This window comes from Protopterus annectens, chromosome 6.part1, assembly GCF_019279795.1.
Source record: "Protopterus annectens isolate FY-2018-M chromosome 6.part1, PAN1.0, whole genome shotgun sequence".
Classification (NCBI taxonomy): domain Eukaryota; kingdom Metazoa; phylum Chordata; order Ceratodontiformes; family Protopteridae; genus Protopterus; species Protopterus annectens.
Window position 1 is genome coordinate 348,390,884 of NC_056738.1, and position 27,420 is coordinate 348,418,303.

The 27,420-nt window shown below is 39.6% G+C and overlaps 1 protein-coding gene and 1 pseudogene across 1 annotated transcript in view; both read left to right on the forward strand.

Moving 5' to 3' along the window:
* Nucleotides 1-15,624, forward strand: part of SCYL1 (SCY1 like pseudokinase 1) — a 1,581,020-nt gene extending 1,565,396 nt beyond the window's left edge. Inside the window, exon 18 of the mRNA XM_044075764.1 lies at nucleotides 14,587-15,624. Within this exon, the coding sequence (XP_043931699.1) occupies nucleotides 14,587-14,813 (227 nt within the window). The 3' untranslated portion in view covers nucleotides 14,814-15,624. The remainder of the gene's footprint in view (nucleotides 1-14,586) is intronic.
* LOC122805239 lies at nucleotides 5,603-12,391 on the forward strand (annotated as a pseudogene).
* Nucleotides 15,625-27,420: the final 11,796 nt, after the last annotated feature.

Sequence of the window (27,420 nt, forward strand, 5' to 3'; positions counted from 1 at the left end):
AGTCTCCTGCTGTTATTTGTTTGTCATCTTCTCTATTGAGTGTAAGCACATCACCCCCTGATGGCATGAAGCTAATGATAAGGGAGTGGTACATCCCTTTCCTTCAGTTTTGACCCAAGAGGCAAATTCTGAGAGCATTGATGTCCTTGTCCAAGACAGGCAAGAATAGTAACTTCCCCTTCTTGTAGATTTCCTCCAGTGACCTCTTATTTGGAGATTTGTTTAAACTCATAAGGTTCTCTGTGGACTAGCTTGTAGCACCTCCCCTTTCCCCAAAAACGGGCTAAACAAGTTCTTGAGGGAGGAAGGGTTGATGACCCTTAAGTCATACTTCCTATTAAGTCTAATACTAAAGGGTACCTTTTTGTGGCCTGGAAGCACCAGTGATGGCTTATACCCTTCATAACCATACCATCCCATCCCTGGAAAGTGGAGTGACATCCTGATGGGGCAGATGCTTTTGTGATCTCTGCTCCTTAACTTAAGTGTCGGAGAGCATAGCACTTGTCTAACTTAACACTAGTTGACCACTCCAAATCTTTCAACAGGGAAAACAAGAGAATGTTCTCTTCTAACACTTGGGCCTTAGAGTCTTGAATTACCCTTCCATCATGTCCTAGTTCCAGTCCTCCTTTGTAGACCAGGCTCCAGAAGGTCTGACAGGTGTGTTTGGAAAGACCCTTCTGATGGCTTTTTTTAATAAGTAGGATTCTGTCAAGGTAATGTAACTCAGGTTTTTCATTAAGGGTGAGCTGAGGCAGATGGTTCAGAATCCTCCCTCCTGTACAAGTACTCTTTGTCAGGCTTTTCATTGGGTCATTGAACACCTGAAAAAGGGTAAGCAGCAGTCACCATGGATAATCTTTTTGACAATTCATGACTTGTCCAAGTCTAGTATATCATAACAAGAGATAATAGGTTATGTTCATGTTTACAAGTGGCCATGTCTTGGAGCTACTAAGTCCCCCCTCCCCAGTAAAGTGCCCCCTTACAAGCCAAACAGTCTGCATGGAGTTAGTGAATCAAGTCCAGACTGTACTTCTCAAAGGAGGCAGAGTCTGCTCTTCTTTCGTGGAAGCAGAGAGAGAGAGAGAATACTGTAGACTTTACCTCTTTCTGAACTGGTGAGATTTTTATTCCTTTTTAAACTTAAGCAGTTTTAGGTAGAACATCTGGTATATCATATTTTAGCATGTCTTGCTCCCGCTTCCATTGAGTACCTGATGGTGTTAACGACATGACATTGTCTCTGTGGCTTTCGGATGTTACATTGATCTGTTGATTTAGTTTCAGTACAGAATTTTGCTATTTGGTTTATAATGGGCACCAGTAGTGTTTACCAAGTTTCTGAATATGGTGGCAAAGGCCAGATGAAAACACTGCTAGCATTGCCCCACCTGGATGAATGGCTGTTGGTGCTTCCATCAAGAGGCTACCCAAAGTGCTTCTTCTAGAAATCCAAGACAAATTCTTCCCAGAAACCATTCATTTGTGGCTAACTGTAATCCTAAATTCTATGCTAAAAGTCTGCTCTAAAGTCTGGAGACAGTGGAAAACATCTAGATAGATACCTACCACCAGATGTGTTTAGACATGAGAAGGTCCAGAGAATTGCAGTCAAGGTTACAAAAGTTATACTGTATGCTGTATAAAATAAACAAGCAGATCCTCATGGTGAACTAAATTTGGAAGTCTTTGGAGAGGTAAGATTCTGGGCTCATACCAAACCCATGCAGGTCACCCTCATCTGGAATAGTGCAGGCAGAGTTCATCCAACCTAGTCCCATTTCCTGCTGGGCCAGTATGTGAGGACCCCGCTGTTAAGGTCAGGGATGATTGCTTCAGGGATTCTCCTGTGATAACCCCTCACTCAGTTATCCCTGCAGTGCCAAAGGTTAAATCCAGAGTCTGACTCGTGCTTGATGACCCTTGTTTCTCTAATCCTGAATTTATGTATAAAGTACTACGCACCAGAGCAATTTATGACTTCCTGTTCATGGTCTCTGATAAGGGCCCTGGATGGAAAGGAGAACTTGGCCCCGCTTTCTTAAAAAGGGATGCACTAATAACAGTGACCCCCTTGCTGATATTTCAACCTGTTGTTTTTCACTGAACACATACCATTATATCGAAGAATGATAACTCTTCCTCCATATTCAGAAATGCCAAACCTCACTGTGCATGTAGATTTTTGTGCCAGTTCAAATTTGCAATTTCTGGATAGATTTTGGAGTAGATTGTGGACCAATCCTATACTTTAACAACCTTGGGCTTCTTAGTCATGCAGATGGCTTTAGAAGATGGTATATTATTTAGCAAATGACAGATCTAATACTCTTCAGTGTAGAATGAGGCCGTTTTACTACTTTGTCAGAATAGGCTTTATTGAGGTGATGCTAACCTGGGCTAGAAATTTTATTGTGAACAGGATGGTTGGAGTATGTTTTTGAACCACATTCTCTTTCTCTGCAGTCCCCACTTCAGGTATCCCCTTTTATCATCATCATCATCAGTAGTAGTAGTAGTAGTAGTAGTAGTAGTAGTACTGACTATGATGTTGCTGTTAATAATAATATTTGACATCTTTGCTGTATGAACCATCCTGCAATTCAGATGAGTCTTTAAACAAGGGAGGAATGGCATAACTATGCAGGAACATCTCCTAGGGATCTTAACCAGCACTGGCACTGTTTTTTTAAGACCAGTGACTTATTGTTAATACTGGGAATAAAACAAAGTAGCCAGCTCCATGGTATAGTGGAATTAAGTCTCGACTAGGGTGCAAGCAACCAGAGTTCAACTAGCAACTTTGTAGCTCTAGGAGATGGCCAGGAGGACAGAATTGAGTAGTGGCTGCTGCTGGCTTGCTCATCATGGAGGGAGGCAGCTTTGGATCACCACACTAGTGACATATTGCAGGAACATTAGATGTTCACATAGTGGAGTTTGAACTTTTTAAGCCTGCTGTGTCACTAGTGCATTCACACTATGTAGCTGAGGGGAATTTGACATCCATAGGCATGTTTCCCTTCCAGAGAGAGAGAGAGTGAGTGAGTGAGTGAGTGAGTGATCGCAGAGCTTGGAAGGAGTGCTGAGGGGGGAGAGGTCAGGCTGCCATCCCAGGTTCAGCAAGCTGGCCTGCTATTTACCCTCTGACTCTCATTGCAGAGCATAAGGCTGATCGGGATTCCTGGGCAGGAACTAATGGGCAATAGGGCTATTGCCTAGCCAGAGAATGGCCATTTTCTGACTCCCCTGAATGAAAGAGTCATCTGGGTACAGATAGAGGAGCTGTTTGGCAGGTCCTGGCTGAGAAGCCAGAGTTAATGCTATTCTTTAGGGTGTAGATTTAATGGGTTCCTGGTTTCTTCCTTTGCATCTCCAATCCTCACTGGATAGGTAATCAGCAATCTTGCTATGCACAATGTCCTTTAACAAAGTTAAGCTTTGTTACAAGCTAAGCAAACGTCCAACTTCCTAGATTTATTCCACCATTGGGATGAGCATCCGTATCCACAAGCTTGAGTATGCTCTCTCGACTGTGGCTTTGTGCTCCCAAGTTAACACCAGAATACTGTAAATCAGTGTTAGCAAGAAGGATAGATTTATCTCCCTTTAGCTATGTGAAACACTAACCTCTTACTCTTGCTAAAGCTGTCCTCCTGATAAACAAAAAGCAGCTATATTCCTGTCCAAAAGTTTTTTTAAAATTCATTGTCAGTTTTGCCCTGCATTCATGAACATGTAAAAAATAAACTCATGGTACTCACAAGTATCCTAGAACCAGAGAGATGTGCTTCTGAGACCACCATCTGGCCTTTTAACCTAATGAATGGACTTTCTGCAAATTAGTCTTACAAATATGGACATGTTTCCAGCAAACTTCATTGTCTTAAGTCTTCCATTTTAGGTATCATTTAGGTTCATCGATAGCCCTGCCCGAGGGCATTTATAAGCCTAGCCAGAGTGTGGCGACTTTCTCCACCCCATTGATTAACTGCTCCCCTGTCAAGCAGAGCCAATGAAGTGATCCCAGGGGTGTATTTTCTTTTACCCATCCACTCGTTAAGGTTTCTCATGAAGAGTGTTAGTGTGGGCCTCTGCCTACTGTAGTTTGGAATTTTGTTCCAAAGCATGGGGAGTCTCTGTGACAGGAATCTATCCCTCCAGCATGTTCTATTTATTGCTGTGGCGAGGTTTAGCTCACTAGAGCACGTGACTCGCAGTGACTTGGGTTTCTTTAGGTGGAGCATGTCCATCAATTCTGAGTTGGACATGGCTTTGTAAGTCAGGCAGAGATCATCTCTGATTAAGTGATATGCCACTGAGTACAGCTGGAGTTTTTTCATTCGGGCTGCATAGGACATATGTTTGAGGCCAGTAATACTCTTGGTGAGGTACTTTTGTGGTCTCTCCAGCTGTTGGAAGTGTCTTGTGAGGTACATCCCAAATGAGGCATTGTACTCTATGATGGGTCTGATGAGTGACAAGTAGAGGGGCACTGTAACCTCTTTATTTCTAGATGCGAACCCTTTAGTAATTAGATGGGACACATAGAAGGATTGTCTAACTACTTTGGCAGTATGAATGTCAAAGGAGAGATTACTATCTACCTGGGTCACCAGATCTCTTATTACCTCTTCTGCATTAAGGGGACTGCCACCTATGTGGTAATTCGTGGGTGTTTTGTTTTTCCCAAACAGGATGACTATGCATTTTTTGGCATTTAGCATGAGGCCATGACTTTGACACCAGGTGTCCGTCTCAGTAAGGCCCTTTTGGAGGATGTCCATGTCAACCGGAGAGTCAGTTATGGCTCCCAGTTTGCAGTCATCGGCGAACTTGGTTAGCCATAGTCCTCCTGTGTTTGCCTGTACTTCTGAGAAGTATATGCCGAACAGTAGGTGTCCCAGGACCGAGCCTTGTGTGACACCACTTGTGACTGGTTTAGTCGGACCTGGAGCCTGCTATTCTTACCGTATGAGTTCTGTCTGTAAGCCAGTTAGCAACCCATCTCGTGACATAGGGGTTTATGTTCAGGCTGGTGAGTTTTTCTGTAATACCCAATTGGGGAATGGTGTCAAAAGCCTTGGCAAGGTCAAGGTAGGCTGTGTGAATAACCTTTCCCTCGTCTATGGCCTTGGTGACTGTCTCGAAGAAGTCAACCAGGTTTAGTAGGGATGATCTGCGCTTAACAAAGCCAAACTGGGTCGGGCCAAGTGTTTGGAGGTTCCCAATGTCTGTGTTAATGACCAGGCTAGTCAGGCTTATGGGACAATAGTTACCAGGGTCAGTTGTGGCCCCTCCTTTGTGGAGTGGAGTAACCGTTGCTGTGCGCCATTCTATGGGTACGTAGCCTGTGCTGTGGAGAGGCTGAGGTTGAACAGTGTGCTTAGGTGGGGGTTAGTTCGTGCAAGATGCAGCCTGGGCACCATCTGGCCCCATTGATGCTGTGTTTTTGGCTTTTGAAAGGGCCGTCTACAGGATGTGATCTATACTGAGAATGTATGAAAGTAAAAAATGGATGACTTTGCTTATATTCCTCTCAATTACTTGTTCTAGTAGATAGTTTTAAGTTGCTGTCAACAGAAAGCATTGTGTTATGAATGGGGAGGATGATGGCTTCTCTGTGGAATTTCACAAAAATTAAGAAACAATCAAAGTGATTAAACTGTCAAACAACAGTGACCCCATCCTTGAGGATGTTGCCAATGAACTGTAAGACCTAAAAGTTGCAGATGATCATCATGGTGCCCCAGAGTGGGAGACCGAAGATGAAAGCGTAGATCAGACTACAGAACCTGTGCAGGATGATAGTGAAGTAATCTTCTCAAAACACTCAGCACTGCTGGTGTGTGCAAGTCTAGACTCAAAGGGCAATATCCTAGCAGTAATAGGGGGTGAAGATGACAAGGCATTTGTATGGAGGGTGAGTGATGGGAAGCTTCAGTTTGAAGTAACTGGTCATACAGAGTCTGTCTTTTGTACTTCTTTTAATCATGATTCATCTCTAGTTGCTACAGAGGACATGAGTGACATTATCAAAGTATGGAGAGTGGAGAGCAAAGGCGAAATTGGGTACTTTGACTTAAAATGGTTGGACTTGCATCCTTGATCTCAGATGTTTGTGTTTCACTGTTGCAGTCATCACATTTGGGTTATCTGCCTGCAGATAGCCCTCAGCCGGCCTGAATACCAGAGTCTTCGGATTTCTGCGTCGGATGCCGTCTCTTCTTCCTGACGTCAGGTCGTCAGGGGTATAAAACATGCAGCCGATGCCATTACATCACTCTTTCTTGCTGTGCAGTGCCCAAAGCAGAAGCAGTTCGCAAGTGCCGGTCGGCCGTCTCCTGAAATTTTCGTTTTCGAGTTTCAGACCCGAAGTCTTCAAAAAAGATAAGTACCTCAATGTGGATCCTTTTTCTTGCTCTAACCAATGTCAGTAAAAGTTAACAATTGTCTTACCTGTGGAAAGCAAGTACCTCATAGAGGTTTTCATTCGTACTGCATTCCCTGTTTAGGCCCAGACCACGACTTCACTCGCTGTCAGTTTTGTGCCTTGTTCAACGCCCGAACTATCCGTCGTTGGGCTATTTTTGCAGCCATTTACTTTTGTACTCAATCTGTGTACTCCGAAATGGCTTTGTTAAGCCAACTCGACTACCGATCTTCCGAAAAAACTTAAGGATAAAGACAGAGACAGACCACATAGGTCCAAAAGTGCCGACGAAGCTTCCGTTAAGCTAGGTGCCAGTCTGCCGGTACTCAGTGAGGCACTTTTGCAGCCCCTGATACCTGCTACTTCAGATTTGCAGGCCTCTACTGAGACCCATTCAGAGTCCGGTATGCCGCAAGATGCTTCTTTGACTATGGAACCTGCAGATGTCTCTAACTTGGATGGGTCCAGAGCCGCTGTGCAGGCACAGCTTCTGAGGGTGTATTCAGGCCTATATACTTTCATATTAAACCGACGCCATTGTTTTCATCCAGGCCAAAAACTCGCACTACGCCTAGAAAACCGACAACCGAACCGCAGGCTGAGGCCCATAAGCCTCAAAAACAAACGCTTAGAATGGCTGAAGACCTTATTTCCTTAATTAGGGGAAGCCAGCCTTCCCCCTCTAAGAGACCTAGAACTGATTTTCTTTCTGATTCTTCTGATCAGGAATCTGATATTTCTGCTCCTTCTAATTACCAGGATTTGCCCTTATCTACTTATGAGGATTCTGATGCAGAGGATTCCATTCCCTCTGCATCCCCTCCAGGAGATCTTTCTTTCTGTGAAACCTTGCATACTCTTAAGGAGCATTTCCGCTGGGAAAGCCAGGATTACTCTGAGTCCAAAAAGGGACTTAGGGAATTCTAACTCCTGCCTCTGCACAGGCCTTTAGCTATCCATTCTGTTCTGGGGCATTGTAGATGATGCTTTCTTGGAATCTCGCCTTACCCCAGACACTTTACCTTCAGCTCCCAGAAAATCTGACCGGTACTACAGAGTACCTGACTCTCACAAGTTCCTCTTCAAGAATCCTTCTGCGAATCCAGAGACCATTTCCCAAGGACCAAAAGGCATTAAGGCTACTGCTGCCAAAAATCCTACCCCTTCTGATAGAGATTCTAGAGCCTTAGACAGATTGGGTACGAAGGTATACACTTCTGCTACTTTGGCCATTAGGGCTTTAAATTGCCAGTTTCATATGTTAAAAGTATGAGCAGCATGTTATGGAAGTACTTAAACAGAAAATGATATTGATTCCTGACTGTGCTGAACACAAAGAATTGCAAGATTTAATGCATTCTGCAGAAGAAGTTGGTATACATACTTTGCAATGTGGTTTTGACGCATTAGAAGCATCTTGCAGGGCTGCTGTCACTGGGTCTGTACTTAGAAGATATGCTTGGCTTAAGGAACAAAACTTGCCAGATCATCTTAAAGCTAAATTACTGGATGCTCCCTTAAACCAAGATCGCCTTTTTGGCAACAAAGCAGAAGTCCTCAAAAGGATGGAGGAAAAAGCTAAATCTATGCAAACTGTTAAAGATTTCCTACAAGTACAGCCTCCCAGATTCAGTAGGCATTGGCCTTCAAAGAACTGGTCCTTTTCAGTCCCTTCCAGGCCTTCTCAGTCCAAACCCAGGAACAGCAGACCACCTAGGCTACAGTCTCAGGCTACGCACAGACCTAAACAGTGGGGGGCTCCCACTTCCAAAGCAGTGGGGGGCTCCCACTTCCAAAGCAGGGAATAGTAAGCCACCCCCCTATGGAAAAATGGCACAATGACTTAACCATAACCCTAACCCTTCCAAGCCCTGCTGAACTACCTGCTCCCTTAGGAGGAAAGCTTGCCCTGCATGCAAAAAACTGGGAACTTATTACCCAGGACAAATGGGTTTTGAACATAGTCTCCCAAGGATACAGATTCCACTTCCACACACTACCAACCCCAAATGGTTGGCCAGACCTACCCCCAAATTAATGGGCAGAGGCCCAACAGCAGGTTCTCTTTTTTCTCATTATCAGGGCTATTCAACCTGTCCCAGCAGAACAAAGGGGACAAGGTTTTTTATTCAAGACTTTTTCTGGTACCCAGAAAAGACAACAACTGGCATTTTATCCTGGACCTCTCTATTCTCAACACCTTTCTGGTAGTTCCAAAATTCAGAATGCTAACTCTTCAACAGCTTCTTCCTATGTTAGCCAAGGATGCCTGGCTGGCAACCCTAGACTTAAAGGAAGCTTAACTGCACATCCCAATAAGGGAATCTTGCAGGAAATACCTACACTTCAGGGCAGGCTCCATGCACTATCATTTCTCTGCACTTCCCTTTGGTTTATCTACTGCGCCCAGGGTATTCACAAAGTGTCTAGCTCCAGCCATTGCATTTTGCAGGCAGAGAAATATTCAAATTTACTCATACTTGGACGATTGTCTGAGGCAGAAAGCCAGGACTTGCTATTACAACACCTGGCATTTGTAAAGAAACTTCTAACCTTACTGGGGTACACCATCAATGAAAATAAATCTCACCTAGTACCCTACCAACAGATTGTATTCCTGGGAGCAAGCTTAAACACAACTTCCCAGATGGCATTCCTCACTCCGGAGAAACAAGTTTGACAACCTACTTCAAACTATTTGCCACAAAACCCCAGCTATCTGCAAGGAAAATTCTGCAAGCCCTGGGGTTCATGGTCTCTTGCATTCTACTAATTCCATATGCAAGACTGCATGTGAGGAAACTCCAATAGTATCTAAAATGCCTATGGTGTCAACATTCTCAGGACCTGGAAACAATGATTTCTATCATTCCTTGTATGAAGACAGAGTTCCTTTGGTGGGCAGAGGCCTGCTACCACAACAGGGGACTCCCTTTCACTCTACCCCCTGCCGCCTAAACCCTAACAACAGATGCATCAGACTATGCATGGGGGGCTCACATGGCAGGGCAGTGCATTCAGGGCAAATGGAACCCGTGACAGATGCACCTGCATATCAATCAAAAAGAAATGTTAGCTGAAAAGAATGCTTTGACAGCCTTCAAAGGCCGTATTCTTCCAGGACAACTATTGGTAAAGACAGACAACACCACAGTTATGTGGTACATAAACAAGCAGGAGGGAACCCACTCGTACCCTCTCTGAAGACTAGCCATGGCTCTGTGGAACACAGCATTGAGCTGCCAAGTACACCTACAAGCTCAATTCCTGCCAGGCAAATTAAGTTCACTGGCAGACGACTTAAGCAGAAATCTCATGGACCTACATGAATGGAAACTAGAACCCAAAATATTCAACCTCTTGAGGAACAAATGGGGGGACTCCAGAGGTAGACCTGTTTGCCTCCCCTCAGAACTACCAATTGAACAAATTCTGCACAAGAACTCCCCACAGCCAAGCTTGGAAAGTGGATGCCCTGTCTTTTACCTGGGAAAGCTTCTTGGTTTATGCCTTTCCCCGTCTGCCTCTCCTCTCGAAGGTTCTACTAAAGATCAAACACGACAAGCCAAGGACAATACTGATTGCACCAGACTGGCCATGCCAGCACTGGTACCCCCTCTTGCTCAGTGTGACACTGCTGCAACCATGGCACCTGCCTCAGACCCCTTCCCTGCTGTCCCAGCAGGCAGGCCAGATTCTGCACCCTCAGCTTCAAACCCTGAACCTTGCAGCCTGGCTAATTCATTGAGCTCTCCTCTAGCATCCCTCAGTAAGCAGGTGCTGGATGTCATTCTGGAGGCAAGGAGGCCTAGTACTAGAAAATCCTATGCTGAAAAGTGGAAAAGATACTGTTGTGCCCAGCTTACCTCATATTCTATAGTACTTAACAGAAATGCTCCACAAGGGTCTATCCTTCTCGTCAATTAAAATTCATGCCTCTGCCATTTCTGCACATTTTAATACTGAGCCAGCCCTCTTTTCTCACCCCTTGCTAAAACAATTCCTTAGGGGGGCCAAAAATTTAAGACCCTCCCCAGGAGAGCTCCCACTCCAGCCTGGGACCTTAACTTTGTATTGGAAAAGCTCACTCTTCCCCCATTTCAGCCAGCTGCAACAGCAGAGTTGAAATTCCTTTCTTGGAAAACAGCCTTCCTTCTAGCCATCACTTCAGCAAGAAGAGTGTCTGAATTACAGGCCCTCATGGCAGTGGAACCCTTCATTATCTTCCATGCGGACAGGGTTTCCCTCAGGATTAATCCTTCCTTTATGCCCAAGGTGGTGTCTAGTGTGGCCTTAATCAGTCCTTTCATTTGCCTACTTTTTTCCCTAATCCACAAAACAAAGGGGGATGAATACTGCACTCTCTGGACGTGCACAGACAACTTAGATTTTATTTGGACAAGACTAAGCCTCTCAAAAAATGAGAACAGCTGCTAGTTGGCTTTGCTGCAGGGGCAGAGGGGAAGGCCATTTCAAAGCAAACCATTTCCAAATGGATAGCCCATTGCATTAATTTCTGCTACAAGCACCATGGAAAACCTTTCCCACAGGGGATAAGATCACATTCCACCAGGGTTACATCTACCTCTGCGTTTTTTCTCAGAGGAGTCCCTACCAAGGACATCCTAAAGGCTGCTACCTGGAGCTCTATACATACCTTCACCAAGCATTACCACATGCCTATCTTTTCTAAATCCAGAGCTAGATTTGCCACTGCAGTCTTGCAGGGCTTAATAGCTGGCCCTAAATGCTATTTAACTTCCTCCTCCCTTCCTTAGCTTCGGGAATCAACCCAAATGCAATGACTGCAGCAGTGAAACATGAAGAAAATAGTACACTTACCATAAATGTAGATGTTCGAGTGTATTCACTGTTGCAGTCCTGGTTACCCTCTCTCAAGCCCCCTGACTTCTCTTGGCTCTACCTTTCCTTCTTGTTTGGTATATTTATTTTTTCTGGTGTATTTGCTTTTTGATGGGGGTTTCCCATACCATATAATTGCTTCCTATTGTGGGGGCTCCCAACATCTGGTGCAAGAAAACTGATGTAATGGCTGCATGTTTTATACCCCTGGCGACCTGACGTCTTGGAAGAAGAGACAGCATCCGGCGCAGAAATCTGAAGACTCTGGTATTCAGGCCGGCTGAGGGCTACCTGCAGGCAGATAACCCAAATGTGATGACTGCAACAGTGAATACACTCGAACATCTGCACTTATGGTAAGTGTATACAACTGTACTGTCTTCATGTTAGGCACAACACAGGGATGTTCCTGGATAGATTCCAAGTGTAAGACCTTTCAGGGGTCCAGCTACCCAGCCACTTGCAGCAAATTCTTGCCTGAAAGTAAGAGAGCTGTGATTAATTAAGAAGATGGTACAGTCAATTTCTTAGATATGAAATAGGGAAACGTGATTCATTTAAAAAGTCATGATGGTCATTTAGGTTCTTTACCATTTGTACTGTTAACAAAGATGGTAATCTTGTACTCCTTGGCTGTGTGGACATTCTACCAAACTAATAAATACCACCACCAGAAAGTTTGACGACATATTTCATATAGAAGATAAGTCCCCAGGGAAGCCAGAAATGGATGAAGAGGAGGAAGAGAAGGAGTTTGGATCAGTGTTTTGCCACTGCAGTTGGACATTTGAATGGAAAAGTAACCATTTGTAATATTTCTACATAGGCACTGCAACATCATCACCAGCCTGAGACTGGAATTTTTAAGTCTTATGGGAAGAGAACTCTTCTGCTGTATCTTGTGAACTCTTGCAGTATGGAGAGGTACTGTGAGACTGCAGGCACTTGTTCTGGAATGCTGGTAAACAAAACAGCAGCCACACTGCAGAGATCCTGGGTTTTGCCATCAACAGAGAAGCCTCAGTTATGGTAATGACTGCCTGTGATGGGAAAACCAAAGTGTCCTGTCTACAGCGGCCATATCATTAAGTTGAGAGAGATGGACACTATCCTCACTTACACTGCCTAATTAGTGCACCTTACATTGGAAGTGCTTGAGTCACTGACAGATGTGCCCAGTAGTACGGGAAGCTGTGGTGTGGGAGTTTTGGCAATGGCTTCACATTAGTGACTGTGTTGTGCATTGAAACAAAAAACATGACTGCTGCATGCAGACTTTGGTGTCTGTGTGAATATGAGCTCAGGAAAATTTTTTTTACCTGAACAATTAGGGTAACAGTTTTTGACCAGTTATTTGTCTGATGCATCAGCATTCTATGTGTTTAGCCAGGAGGACATTTTCGAAATGTGTTGTGGTGGTTGAATAAAGATGATTTTTTTTTTTAATTCTGATGTGTGACTATTACTGGAGTGCACAGTGATTACCTGAAACTGTTCACTAACGTTTTGTAAATATGTTCTTGTTATTTGGCTTTTTATGCTGACTTAAGAAAATTGCTTTCATTGTAAATTGCATGCTTTTTGTATGTACACTACCTGGTGGCCTGAATCATGGCTAAAGAAGGTCCTTGGACCAGTCCATTTTCTTCCAGTAAGTAAAACTGACAGGTTTGTCTGTTCTCCATTTCGACTGTCTGGTTGCATGGTTTTGTAGTTCACCTTTTGGAAAATGGTGTTTTTTTGAAGGACTCCCCCTCAGTTACAAGATGTTTGAGATGTAGTTATGCTCAATGAGGAGGAATCCCATTTCTTCTTTCAAAAGCATTGTGCATTCCTTAGGACTGACATACATTTTCCTCAGAAAGTGGTATCAGAACTGACCTTAAACCTGTTTATCTCCCTGTTTTCTTCATGGGACAGAGTGCAGGGCAGGGAGGGCCTTCATACCTAAGACAGGCCTGCCAGCTTAGGTTTAACCTGAAGAGGGTGCATGCATTCAGGAAGATAAATTGTTTACTTTGCTGCAGGTTGATAGTGCTTGAGGTGGCTAAGAATGCCCCCTCTGGGTGTACTGATAACTCTTTTGACTTTTTCCATTAAGTGGCACACCACCCATACTACACATAGGACATCGCTGCTATCAGTGCTTTTTCAAAAAGGTACTCTACGTACCTCTGCTTGGATCTTTTGTTTATTGGTTCGCATCTTCTTCAAGCATTGCCATTTGATCCTTGATTCCGGGAAATGGATCTTCACTTTTCACCTCAGATCTTCATGATTTGGTCTCTAAGTCCTTTTGTTTTGACCTTCATTCATTTCTGATAGCCTGGATAGGGTTTAAAATGTTTACTTCTTCAGAGTAGTCCAACAGTTATTCATGCAAAAGACTTCTCAATTTACATGTAACGTGTGTATTCACCATATTGGTTGTTCTTGGAGGAGGTCTTCTGCATTGAGTATTTACTAGCATTTCCTTTCCCCAGTGTGTGAATAGCCTTAACATTCTGTGACTGTAGGTCGATTTTCCTGTTAGTCAGGAAAATATGTAATTAATTTGGTCCTAAATATTAGGGGTAAACTTGTTGACTTTGTGACTCATTGAGTTTGCCCCCAACAGGAATGGTCCTTCTGGAGTTTTTCATGGACCTCTGTCCCATTTTTGTGGTTGGTACAATCCACCTCACAAAGTAATGTAAACATCCTCCACAATCATACTGCTTCTTGGGAAGAAAGAAAGGCAAAGTCGATAAAACAGAGTTTGTAACTTGCCTTCAGCGATCTGTACTGCTCCCAAATATAATTATATTCTTGTATTTTTCTGCCTTACTAAGTACATAGGGGTCAGACTTAGTACCACAATGGCTGATCAGCATGTGGGCACAAGAGTAAATTCTGAATTGTGCCATCCTGAGGATGTCAGAGAAAATCCCGTCAGTTTTTACCTGCTGCAGAAGGCCTCTCTACAGATCATATGGTGTTGTGAGTGCTTATCTGTTTGCCAGCTAAAATAAGAATATGGCCATAATGATGAAATTTGGTTGCCAAAATGGTGTTGGGTCCAGACCTGAATGCAAAATCAGTTTTTCATGAATACAGTACTGAACACTTGCTAGAAAATCTAATTTAAAACAGTTATATCTCACTTCTGAAAGTGTTTGTGTCTCATTTCTAAAACAAGACTTCATAGTGATGCAGTTATTTAGCCACACATAAATATTTGAACTTATATTTGTGAAAATATGCTCATCTGTAATTAAAAACATTATTTTGTTTGTATTTTGTAGGGTTTAGTAAAGCAGAACTTGCCAAAAAGAAACGTGAGGAAAGAAAACGAGAAATAGAAGCAAAATGGGCTGAGAAAAAAGCAGCCAAAGGACCACTGAAACTTGGTGCAAGAAATTGGAGTAGTCTGCTCTTTCAGAATTCAGGTGGCATTTGCATCAATACGACTGATAACCTAGGAGTGAAGGAAGTGCTTCAGTACACCTGCACATTCCAGAGCTTTGCCTAGAATGCACAGATACTTGTCATGAACATGAAGGATGTTTTTAGATATGTTGACACACCTGGACAGGGTGAATAACTGATAGCGCTTCCTGCTGTGATTCCACTGTACTGTCATGCTGCAGCAAACTGCAGAGTTTCCAGTTCTGCACATATGACTGGGTTTTGGTTTCTCATTTCTCTCTCCTGGTGTAAAGATTTAGTTGATAAAGCCTTTTTTATTCAAGATACAGCTGCAACATTGACACACTTCATCTCCATTTTAGATTAATGTGATGTCCTCTGCAACCCAGATGCTACTTCTTTAACTTAATGTGTATTCACAGAAAGTGATGCAAGCTGTTACAGTTTGTACAAGACACTATAGTCCTTGGCTGCTTGTGTATTTTCACCGAGACAGTTCTGTACCTGGAGGATTGACAGCCATTCCTTTGCACCTTTTGTTCTTCAGTCTGTTTTGCAACTTCTACAGCTGTAGAAAAATGTTATGACTTCATATCCTTCCAGTTTTACAGATTTGGTTTTCATCCCTTGGAGGCCTTTTATTCTGTGACAAATGTTTTACTGAGACTTTATCAACTGAGTTGTCAAAGTGTTGCAATGCTCCTTTACACTGTACTGTTTGGCATTACACAGTGGTTCCCATTTTTAAGACTGATAATGTTGTCCGCATCTGTCTTCCGCCCTTCTTCACTTTAACTTTTTCCCCACTATTTTCCCTTTTTTATTTTTTTCATTTTTTTCATTTTCTGTAAGCTTCTTATGTTGTCTTACCATGCTGTACATAATCCTTTGCAGTAATAAAATCTTTAAAATTCTGTGAAATATTTCCAGGACTTTTGCTGAAAGGAGTGTTTTGAAAATAACCATGCATCCTAACTAGTTTTATAGATAAATTGAAATTTTGATTGACTTTTAGTATTAACCTGGTATTTCAGATTTCAGAAAATTAATTTGGAAACTTCTGCACAACAGTAATTATTCATGATGAAGGCACTGATCATTGTTTTTAGCAAACTTTCTCTCTCATATTCATATTGTCAGTTTACATTGTTAAGTTAGCTGTGAATGTCCATTATCATTACTCTAATGTATTTGTAAAAACACCCTCCCTCTTTTTTGCTTTCTTCTCAGAAACTTTACTTTTAGCCTGTTGTTTCACAGTGTTAGATGCGAGTGTTTTAGGGGAGGTGGAGATTTTACTTCTTGTGGTTTGGATTTGGTTTAAGTTGTTGCTTGATCATGGCACATTCTGTTTGCTTTTGTGACTTTGCCCTTTAATAGGCCTACAGCTATAGGATAAAAATGTCATTAAATGTCATGCATGACTGGGTTAACTGTTCTTATTATCTTTGGACATTTGTGTGAAGCTTCTACCACCCCTTTGCTCTGCAGAGTGAGGTGAGGAGTACACACTGTATTTAGACTTAAAGCAAGTGCCAGGTTGTGCTTCTAAGTGAATAAAATGTCAAAATTTGTGTGAATGAGATGATGAAGCTCAGACTTACTGAATAGTATGAGACAAAGATGCATCCTTCACTTTGGCTTCTGCCCGTGCAGGTTTGGTTTCCAATTGTCAGAACAGTAGCGCTAAATATTTTATCCAGCAGTGCATAGAATTTGGAAATTTAGAATGCTGCTGTAAGATGTGTGAACATAAACTTGCAACTGTCATCTACATCTTACTTTGTTTTCCATTTTGTTTGAATTCTTTGGAATAACATTAATCTTATTGGCACCTTGTGTGTATACTTAAGTCATATATTTTGCAGTTAATTTTATATTCTTTGGCTGCAGTACTGTAGGAGATGTCGCATACCAGGTGTATGTGTGTGTGTGTGTGTGTGTGTGTGTGTGTGTGTGTGTGTGTGTGTGTATTTTCTGTTTGAAGCGTTTGGTTTTATAGTTTCTTGGTGCATATGTGTTACAGTTAAGTGAGTACTGAGCATGGCCCATTTCTGTTGCTGCTTACTACTGCCTTGACACTTAACAGTATCGTTAGACTTGCATAGAAAAATGTCATAAATCAGTATGAGATGCATATCATTTCAAAAAAGGGAACATTTTCTTGAGGTGAGAGGACAGTAGTTAAGAATGAAAAAAAAGCTGCTTTACATTAAAGTACTTTTACCACAAGAAGTCTCAGAAGGAAAGACCTGTGCCATTCAGCTTCTGCTTGCACCTATGGGGGTAGAATTCATAGACAGCTGAGCATAGTCATGCATTCTCTGCAGAGTGATGAATTACATTAAGTTGTAATTTGCATGTTAGTGAATAGCTTACCAGAGCAGGTTAAATAACTGTTCAGGTGCACATTCTATCAAGTAGTGCAGGCATGTACATATTATATATATATATATATATATATATATATATATATATATATATATATATACACACAGATTTATAGATGTGTAATACACACACATACCTGTGGCATGACAGCTTACAAGTTGTCAGTAATTGATCACCCTCCTAATTACTTAAACTGTCAGACTGCTGTGTAATTTTGAAAAGTAATGTCTACTTAAAAAAAAAAAAAAAAAATTCACCGGTATGTGACAGTTTGTGAACTGCCTGTAAGTGCCTGGAAGCGTGATTACTTACTGGCAGATTATACACAGCACAGGACAGGCACACCCCTTATACATGGACATACATATATGCACACCAACAGGCAGGTCCAGAGCCATATAATAAAAACATCTGCTACAGAACAGGAATTCAAGCCCCCAGCCATACCCTTAAGACACATACCCATACATACAGCTACACAGGCACATATATATGTGTGTGTATGTATATATATATATATATATATATATATATATATCTATACATACATACATACACACACACACACACACACGCACGCACGCACACACAGACAGATACGCATGTACTCTGTACTGCACTATATACCCAGAATGGCAGTCTGAGCAGGGTGAAGCTGATGTGCTTCACTTTGTTCAGATTCTGTCATTGAAATGCACAGGCACATGCAGCTGAAGTGCTGTGTACACATATGTATTTTGTACACCACTGGGCATGGATCTTGAATAACATGGACATCTGTGACTCACCACTAGCAAAGTTCTATGGGGAGCAGTAGATGTGTGGTGGCCAAATTTAAATTGGGTATACCATGGACTGCAACATTTGCATGCAGTCCAAATACTCTTGCTGCTGAGCAGTGCTGGACCACTGTACTGAGCAGTGAGGGGGGTGGTCTATTAATCAGGCCCCCACAATCTACACTAAGCCACTTACAGCTTTTTGTAGTATGCAAATGGTTCAGGGTTGTAGCCACAGTGTCACGTTCCATTTAGTGATTACTTGTTAAGACCGAAGGTTTCTTAGTAGTCTGATCTGCTGATTCTATCAAGTTATCAATAAGAAAAATACAGAAAATAAACTGAACTTGTGCATCTGGGGCGATGGGCAGTCAGATCAAATTTAATGCTAGAAAAGGATGTACTCGCTTCAAACCCAAGTTTGTTTGTTTTTTTTTTTTAAATATAATGCAACCAGTGAATTCTATTAGTTACAATTACTGGTGGGTCAAGTGAGCAAGACTGAATGCCCTGTGTCAGGTGCGTGCATTGTGCTTAGAAACAACTTGAGTTGAAATACTTGTCTAGTACTGTGCTATTGTACATTTCCAAACAATTTACAGAAGGTTAACATCCCTGTCAGGATGTTCATTAAAACCTCAGTTTGGCTGACTGTGGAGTACTGCATTCCTTTTATAGTGTAATATTTATTTTAATTTCATAGATTGTTTGGAAAGCTGTATAACTTGAAAAGTTTTGTTTGGTCTTAAAAATACATTTTATGTTATGACTTAACATTTTCCATAAATCTTGTCTATTGTAGTCTTTTGGCATATCTGGATTTTTGATATCTTTCATTTTTTTTCTAATCGGGAAACTTTTGATTTTGAATCATTTGCAGTAGTTTTTTTTTTTTCAGTTGAGCATTTACATCTTCCTTCTACACATTGTTACATTGTTCTTCTAAAAGAGCTCCTTGCCTTTCATGCTTTTGAGCATTATCCATTGACCATTATGCATTTTCACAAATCCCATGTTACCCATTACAGACTTCTAAGTTGTGCTGTGTTGATATCCCCCCCACACAGACACATGCACACACCTGTGTATGTGTGTATGTATCAATCTATGTGTTTGTATGTATTTTATATACATATATATATATATATATATATGTATATATATATATATATATATATGTGTGTATATATATATATATATATGTGTGTATATATATATATATATATATATATATATATATATATATAATCCATATGTATGTCTATGTTTTTTTTGTCATAGTCAAGTACTAGGCATTCCATCTGCAGAGCATTACAGTCCTAGCCAAAAAACCCTTTCAGAAGTTCCTTTCATTCTCAAGTAGGGCAAGATAAGATAGACCATGGTGAATTTCAGGCTGGCCATTCAATTATCTAGGTTTACCTTGAAGGTAGCAAAGGTGCTACCATCTTTGACATGTAGTGCAAGTTTGTTCCAATGGAGTACGTTGGGGCATGAACCCATCACAACAATCTGTCTTATTTGTCTGTTGATTAAGGTTTAGTTCCTTTAACTAGGTATTTGAGATACCATCTGTTCTGTGAAGGAAGAAGAGGTCAAAGACGGTTTGATCTTTCAATGCTAGACACAGATCACAGATCTCCATGGATGAGTATATGAGAGACTGAGTACAGAGAGAAACTGCTGCCACTCTGTCCTAATAACTAAGATTCTTGAGTCCAAAGATCTTTTTAGGTATTAATCTCTGAGGTCTCTCAGGTTGTGTGGTGTGTTTATACTAATACATACCACAAAATATGTTATATTCAATAATGGTCTGATTATCTCTGAATACAGGGAAATTAACGCCTGGAATCTAGTGGAGATGACTAGAGAGATTATATGAGACATATATAGATGCTTTCCAAGCTGCTGTGGAGCCATGATGGTCAAATGCTAAGGAATTACCAACAAGTGTGCTTAGATCCCTTAGGACAGTGTCTTATAGGAGAAGTGTGTTACACATATTGGAGGTTGGTATATGGCTAAGGTGCTTACCTCACAGTCACAAAGTATATGGTTTGATTCTCACCTTTGAAAGGAGAATTGACAAGGCATAAAATGGTCCTCAAGAGCAACTAGTCTAGTATTTACCTATAAGCCTAGGAGAATGTTTAGTTTACCAAAGTGACTATGCTATATCATTTCAGATTTAATTTGAGGCAGTTGTTCTTTCATGAATTTTTAACATGGTCTAACACATATTGGAGCAATTGTGATTCAGTCGAAGATCAAATAACACCACTCAATTTACAGTATTGGGCAAACTTTGATTACCATAGGACAGAAGTGTTGGTCTGTATTTCTGAGAAATAGATACCCAGTAGGCGAGGGCTTAACCCTGAGCCCTGTGGTACACTGCTGGCAACTTTGTTTTCAGAAGAAGCACCTGTGAATTTAACGGGTGTATATCACATAATCAAAATCCCAAAGTATCGAACACCATAAGCTCGAACTTGGAATGTCTTAATGTGATATAATCGAAAGCTCAGAACAGCGAATTTTTTCCCAGGGAAAAAAAATTGCTGTTCTGAGAAACACACACACAACACAAGCACACCAAAAAAAGTAATCCACACATATACACTTAAAATCCTACTTCTAACTCTGCACTAAACCGTACATACAGTACTATCTATCCACTTACCTTAACCCAAACCCTAACCCTTAGGTCCGTAACTATTGCACACTCATCTTACCTGCTCCCTAACCCTAAGGTCTGTAACTATCCCACACTCACTTTACCCGCTCCCTAACCCTAAGGTCCCTATCGCACTCACCTTACCCGCTCCCTAACCCTAAGGTCCCTAACTATCGCACACTCACCTTACCCGCTCCCTAACTTTTGCACACTCGCTTTACCCGCTCCCTAACCCTAAGACCCCTATCACACACTCACCTTACCCGCTCTCTAGCCCTAAGGTCCCTAACTATCCCATTCCCACACTCACCTTAACCCGGTCCATTCGTACACTTACCTTAACCCGGTCTGTAAACTTCGCACCACAGTGGAGAAAATAGCGAAGCGGCAGAAACAGCCCACTGAATTCTTTTTCTAGGAAAGAATTTGATGCTCTGCAGCTTTGCTATTTTCAGCGCTCGCTGTTTTGGGTTCGATATTATAACATTCAACGTTTTACTACTTTGATGTTATAATATAAACCCGAATTTAACTACATGGGTTCTGTCAGGCAACCAGTTAGCTACCTACGTAACAACATAAGGATTTACATTCATAGGATTGTAGGAGATTACTAAGCTATCGTCTTGGAGGTAATTTTAAGCCTAGCCATTTCAATCCAATGTAATGCCGTAGAGGTACTAGTCAATTCCCAAGATTGCATTTAGTGATGACTGCCTATGTCCAGGAGGGTTTTGGGTGCTATCCCCAGTAAGAATTTATGGTGCAGGAACCAAAAAGCAACCAAAATGCAGCCAAAAATACTCCAATAACAACTTGATTAGCTCAAATGGTGAAACCACACTCCACTCCCTGAGTTGTAGTCAGAAAACACAGTTTATTAAAATAAGAATTAAGCACTTTCATCTGAATATAACCTGGACTTCCTCAGAATCAGTAAAACAAAAAATGTCTTTGTTTAAATAAACCTCCAGTAGATCATATGTCTAACACATCCTATAAGTCCTTTAAATGTAAATCACTCAATTTAACATCCATGAGAAACCTTCATGAATATAAAACATAAACTAAAAAGATGATATATGTTAGAAAATCTGCCTCTACCAAGAAGTTTTTTTGTGATCATTTCAACTACCTAGATAACATAAGACCTTAACTTAAGAATACTAGCTATGTTCAGCTGGTCATTCAACCCTGGTGACAAATGTGCATTGAGTTTAATCTGCCAAAATAACTCCATGGCTTCCAAATAATCTGCCCAAGGACCCCCTCTAGGATGTTTGTATACCACCTCAGCCCCACAAAATAAAAAGTAATGTTTAGGAAAGTTAATGATGTGTTTGGCCAAGGCATTGTTCTGCCTTTTGTTCTTGATTTCATAGAAGTGTTCATAAATGCGATCCCTAAGTCGCCTCTGGGTCCTTCCAACATAAAAACAAGAACAATGTTGACATTGTGCAGTATATATCATACTCGTGGTATTACACGTACAGTGAAAAATGGGTTTAATCTGAACTCCATTAACCAACAAACTATCATTGACCAAAATGCACGTACATTGGGGACATGCCCCACATTTAAATGTCCCAGTCTTAAAACTTGTTGCAAAGGGTGGGATTTATTCAAGTTCCAAAAATTTTTTTATAGTTTTCCCCTTTCTAAACACCAAGTTAGGTTCCTTTCCCACCAAATCCAGAACACTGTCATCACCGAATTTATGACCACAGTGTTGGAGAACAATTTTATATATTTTGAGGGGAAATATTTTAGGCAGATAAGGGCGGTAACAATTGGGGCTTCATTTGCCCTATTTTTGCTAACCGTGTACTCTTAGATTATGTTGTTAAAAGTAAATTTTCTGATAATTTACATTGCTATGTTCAGTTTTTGGATGACATCTTTATTTTGTGGAAAGGGACTAAAATTGAAGAATTTGTCAACTTTTTAAACACAACTAGTACATTCTTAAAGTTTACATACTCTTTCAGTAGATGAGGAATTGCTTTCTTAGATACTTATATATCACACACAGAGGTTGGATTTAAATTGAATATATATGGTAAACTTAAATTTAGTAATTCCTATCTGGAATATACAAGCTGTCATCCTTATTGTCAGAAAAAAGTATATTGAAAGGACAATGTTTAAGGGCCACTCAAATGACTTAAATTTATGATGATATGGTTAATGAATTAAATATTATAGGAAGAATGTTTCAAGAGAGAAGGCATCCCTCAGGTATGATAAATGATGTCATCCATTATGTTAAGATACAGTGGGGGTCTAAGATACAACCCCCTTTTAGGCATCGGCCTAGATCCCCAGGAGACAACAGATGGTGACAATGATTTTACTAGGGGGCTTGTGGTAGACTATAGCCCCTATGCTAACCAAGTTAAAGACATTTTTTTAGGAACTGGAATATTTTAAGAAGTGATTGGGAGATTTATAATTTACGGGGGGAGAAGCCATGTTTCATATACAAGACAGGGGCTAATTTGAAAAATAACTTTGAGTATGGTCATGAATTTATAAAGTTTAGACACAAAAGAAAGGAAGGTTATACTAAGAAATGTGGATGCTGTAATCAATGTTTTGTGGTTTTAGAAGCAGAATCCATCATATTAAAAAATAAAAATAGAACTATAATTCATTTTCAGAAGGGAAATTGTTTCACTAAACACCTTGCTTACTTGGCTAAGTGTAGGACATGTACGGCATTTTAGGTCGGAAAAACTGGTAGAGCTTTTAAGAATAGAATATATGAACATCATTATGAGATAAAAAAAAAATTAATAATGCAACATATAGACATTTTAGCAGGTAGTATGGATTGTCTTATATTTAAATTTGCCATATTAAAAATACTGGAACTGAATCCGTGAGGGGCAATTGGAAAAGTTTATTAGAAGAAAAAGAGGTGAAATGGCAGTTATTGCTTAACACCACCTGCCCCCCCCCCCAAGAATCAGTGATAACATTTCCCTTAAACCAGTATTAGAACTTAGGAACTAATAGATTTAGGTTTGTATTTTAATATGTGACATAAGTTTTGTCATTTGAAGGAATTTACAAGGAATGATTTTAAGTAATGAGAATAATAGGTTTCATGGTGTTTATTGAAATTAAAATGTTAATGCTTTTAGAGTACATTTTTAGTGAATTTTATGTTTTGATGTGTGTTGCCCTTTTAATTAAAGTAATCATGTGATGTTCAATTAATTCATGTAGAGTACACCCTTGGTGGTATTATATATATATATATATATATATATATATATATATATATATATATAATGGGTTTTATTGAATGTATTTAGATTTCAATGAAATCCACCACGGTTGTGGACGAAAGCGCTCAATCTTATTATTAAAAATATATTGTTGCTTTCTTGGATGGGTCTTTATTGTCTTGGTTGGAGTCTACAGCCTTTTTGAGTGATCATTTTTTTGGTTTGGAGTTGGTATACTAGTGATGCTCTGTTTGTGTGGATTTTATAGTTTTGGCATTATGGACTCCCTGGACGAGATACCACCCATTTTTTCACCAGTCCATCATGACAAAATGAATAGACTTCATTTGGAAGTCCTTATCATTAAAGGAGAGCTTACAAGGCCAATATACCTTATTAGCCAATCTGGCCAGATGTTCGTACCCACATATATAAGGTTACATCACCAGGAGTTGTGTCCGATATTGTAAAATCAGGAGTAGCGTTTTACAGGCAAACGCAGATATTCACTCACTTTCCCAGTCTAAAAACAATTCACTTTCCAAGTCAAAAGATGACCTAGTGAACAGGAATGTTGATATTGCCACCAATAATATCTGGGAAAGTAAACAAGAGGACAAGTATACTCACTGTGGAGTAAAACTGAAAAGAACTGTGCCCAAGAGGACTTGCGTTGTAGTGGTGAACAGCCAGGCAACTAAAGGGTACTGTTAAACCTTTTGCTAATGACTCTAAGGCTTTAAATACTGATGTCTCAATGGACAAATGAACTTTACAATGATTTTACATTTTTTTTAGTGCCGAGTATGATTTTAATAAACGTATGGAACGGTCTCAAGAACAAGGAGACTAATAGTACTGTTAAGGACATGATTTTCCTTAGGGAAAAAAGTTAGAAAAAATTAAAATGTTGCAAATGGATAATGCTTATTTTGTAAGATGTGCAACTAAAAATTGTACTGCAAGGGCTAAGATTTTTTAAAATACCTTTAGGTGTAGATTTGACTGATTAATCTATTAATGATTTGTTTGGTCACTTTGGATTTGAAAACATGAAGATATTGATTAAATGTAATGACAAAAAATAACCGTTATTAGTGAAGTGGATAAACTGAATTTAGATATTACCAAATATTTGGTGTTCTCACAATGGGAGAATTTATGTTGGAAACAATTTTCACTAGTCAATAATAAATGTGATAAAGTATTTCTCAAGAAGGAGAAGAAAATTAAACGCAATTTGGAACAGTATGGGGGCAGGTAGCATACCAATGGTTCAAAAAAATGATTGAGAAAAAGGAAATGGGGCATTACACTAATAGACTTAATCAAGAAATTACAGGGCAAACATGGGAACAAAATAACGGACATCCTTCCCAAAAAAAAAAAATTTATGGGAAGGTAAAAAATGGACGTTGGAACAACAGGCAGGCTTATTGGGATTAGGGACAGGAAAGACCACAAAGGAGAATGAAAAGGGAGAAAATGTACCCACAGGGAAAGGACAAGTACATGAGATAATAGTAATGGGGTAGTTTTTACATACAAGAATGTTAATATTTACAATTATACAATATAAGGGTCTGTAAAGAAGATTTTTCATTGTTTTCCAAGGGGATGAAATTTGCTCCCACTACAAGATTTAAAATTGTTGATTCCCTAGTAGAAATGAAATTGTATCAAGAAAACTTAATTTAGTTATTTATTTTATAGACAAAAATATGGTAAAAGATAACCAGAGTTTAAAGAAAAACGTTTCAACCCTCCTTTACACCCCTCTTTGTCTGTGCTTGAGAAGGTTATAACAGAGGATCTTTATGAAATGGAAAGCAAATTTGAATGTAGAAATAACAGAAATAAATTTAATTTAGATAAGAAGGAATGGGAAGTCCTGCAGGAGGTTTGCAATAACCACAATATTCGTGTTATGAAGTCAGACAAAGGAAGGAGTATAGTTTTATATGATTCACTGGAATATCTAAATAAGATGTACGGTATTTTAAATGAAACAAAAACTTGTGAAACAATGTCCGTGAATGAGATTAATATCGGCTATCGGAGAATGGATTTAGATTTGGAGGAATACCTAATTGATAATAGAATATTTATATTTATAATTTTTTTAAAGTTCAGAATCCATTTATAGTGACCATATTTGGAGTTCCAAAAGTTCATAAAATGTTTTAAATCCCCCTTTTCATCCTATTATTTCAGGAAGTAAATCTAAACCTTATGGTGTAGTCATTGACAATTGGCTAAAGCACACCTATGTAAAGGTACATTTATTAAAAGATTCCTGGGACTTCTTGAGACGGTTGAAAGAAAAACATATGGGAGAAGGATTTAATTTTCCTTACCATAGATGTTATAGATTTATTCTCCTCCATCCCCAAAGAAGAGGGCTTAGAATCTTTTTGTAAATTTATGACCACAGTGTTGGAGAACAATTTTATATATTTTAAAATTTATATATTTTGAGGGGGAATATTTTAGGAAGATAAGGGGAATAGCAATGGGGGCTTCATGTGCCCCCCATTTTTGCTAACCTCGTACTCTTAGATTGGGAAATAAATTATGTTTTTAAAAGTAAATTCTCTGATAATTTACATTGCTAAGTTTGGTTTTTGGATTACCTCTGTATTTTGTGGAAAGGGACTACTACCGAAATTGAATTTGTCAACTATTTAAATACAACTAGTACATTGTTAAAGTTTGCGTACTCTTTTAATAGACAAGGAATTGCTTTCTTAGATACTTGTACATCACATACAGAGGTTGGATTTAAATTGAATATATATCATAAACATACATTCAGTAATTCTTATCTGGAATATACAAGCTGTCACCCATATTGCCAGAAAAAAAGTGTATTGAAAGGACAATGTATAAGGGCCACTCAAATGACTTCAGTGTAGGTTTCGTGGTGTTTAAATTAAAATTTTAATGTTTTTAGAGTACATTTTAAGTGAATTTTATGTTTTTATGTTTGTTGTATGACATTCAATTAATGGATGTAGAATACACCCTTGGAGGTACTATATATATATATATATATATATATATATATATATATATATATATATATATATATATATGTATATATATATATATATATATATATATATATATATATATATATATATATATATATATATAAAATCTGAATGTATTTAGATGGTTGTGGACAAAAGCGCTCAATCTTATTATTAAAAATATATTTTTGCCTTTTTGGATGGGTCTTTATTGTCTTGAAGTCTGCAGCCTTTTTGAGCAATGTTTTTTTGTTTTGGAATTGGTATGTTAGTGACACTGTATTTGTATGGATTTTATTCTTTGTCACCTTCCCTATCACTTTCATAAATAGTTTCCAGTACAAAAAACTTAAAATGTATGATGTGAATCATAGTTTTTAATGCATTTTGCTAAAGCATTAATCTCTCTACCTTTAGATATATCATTCAGATGTTCCAAGAACCTATCTTTAAATGCTCGGTTTGTCTTTCCTATGTCAAGTCTGTTACACAATGAACATCCTGCATAGTAAACAATATTCTTGGTTCTAGAGTTAACAAAGAAATCTAAATCAATCTCAGTACCAGTAACATTATGTACATAAGAGTTATAGGA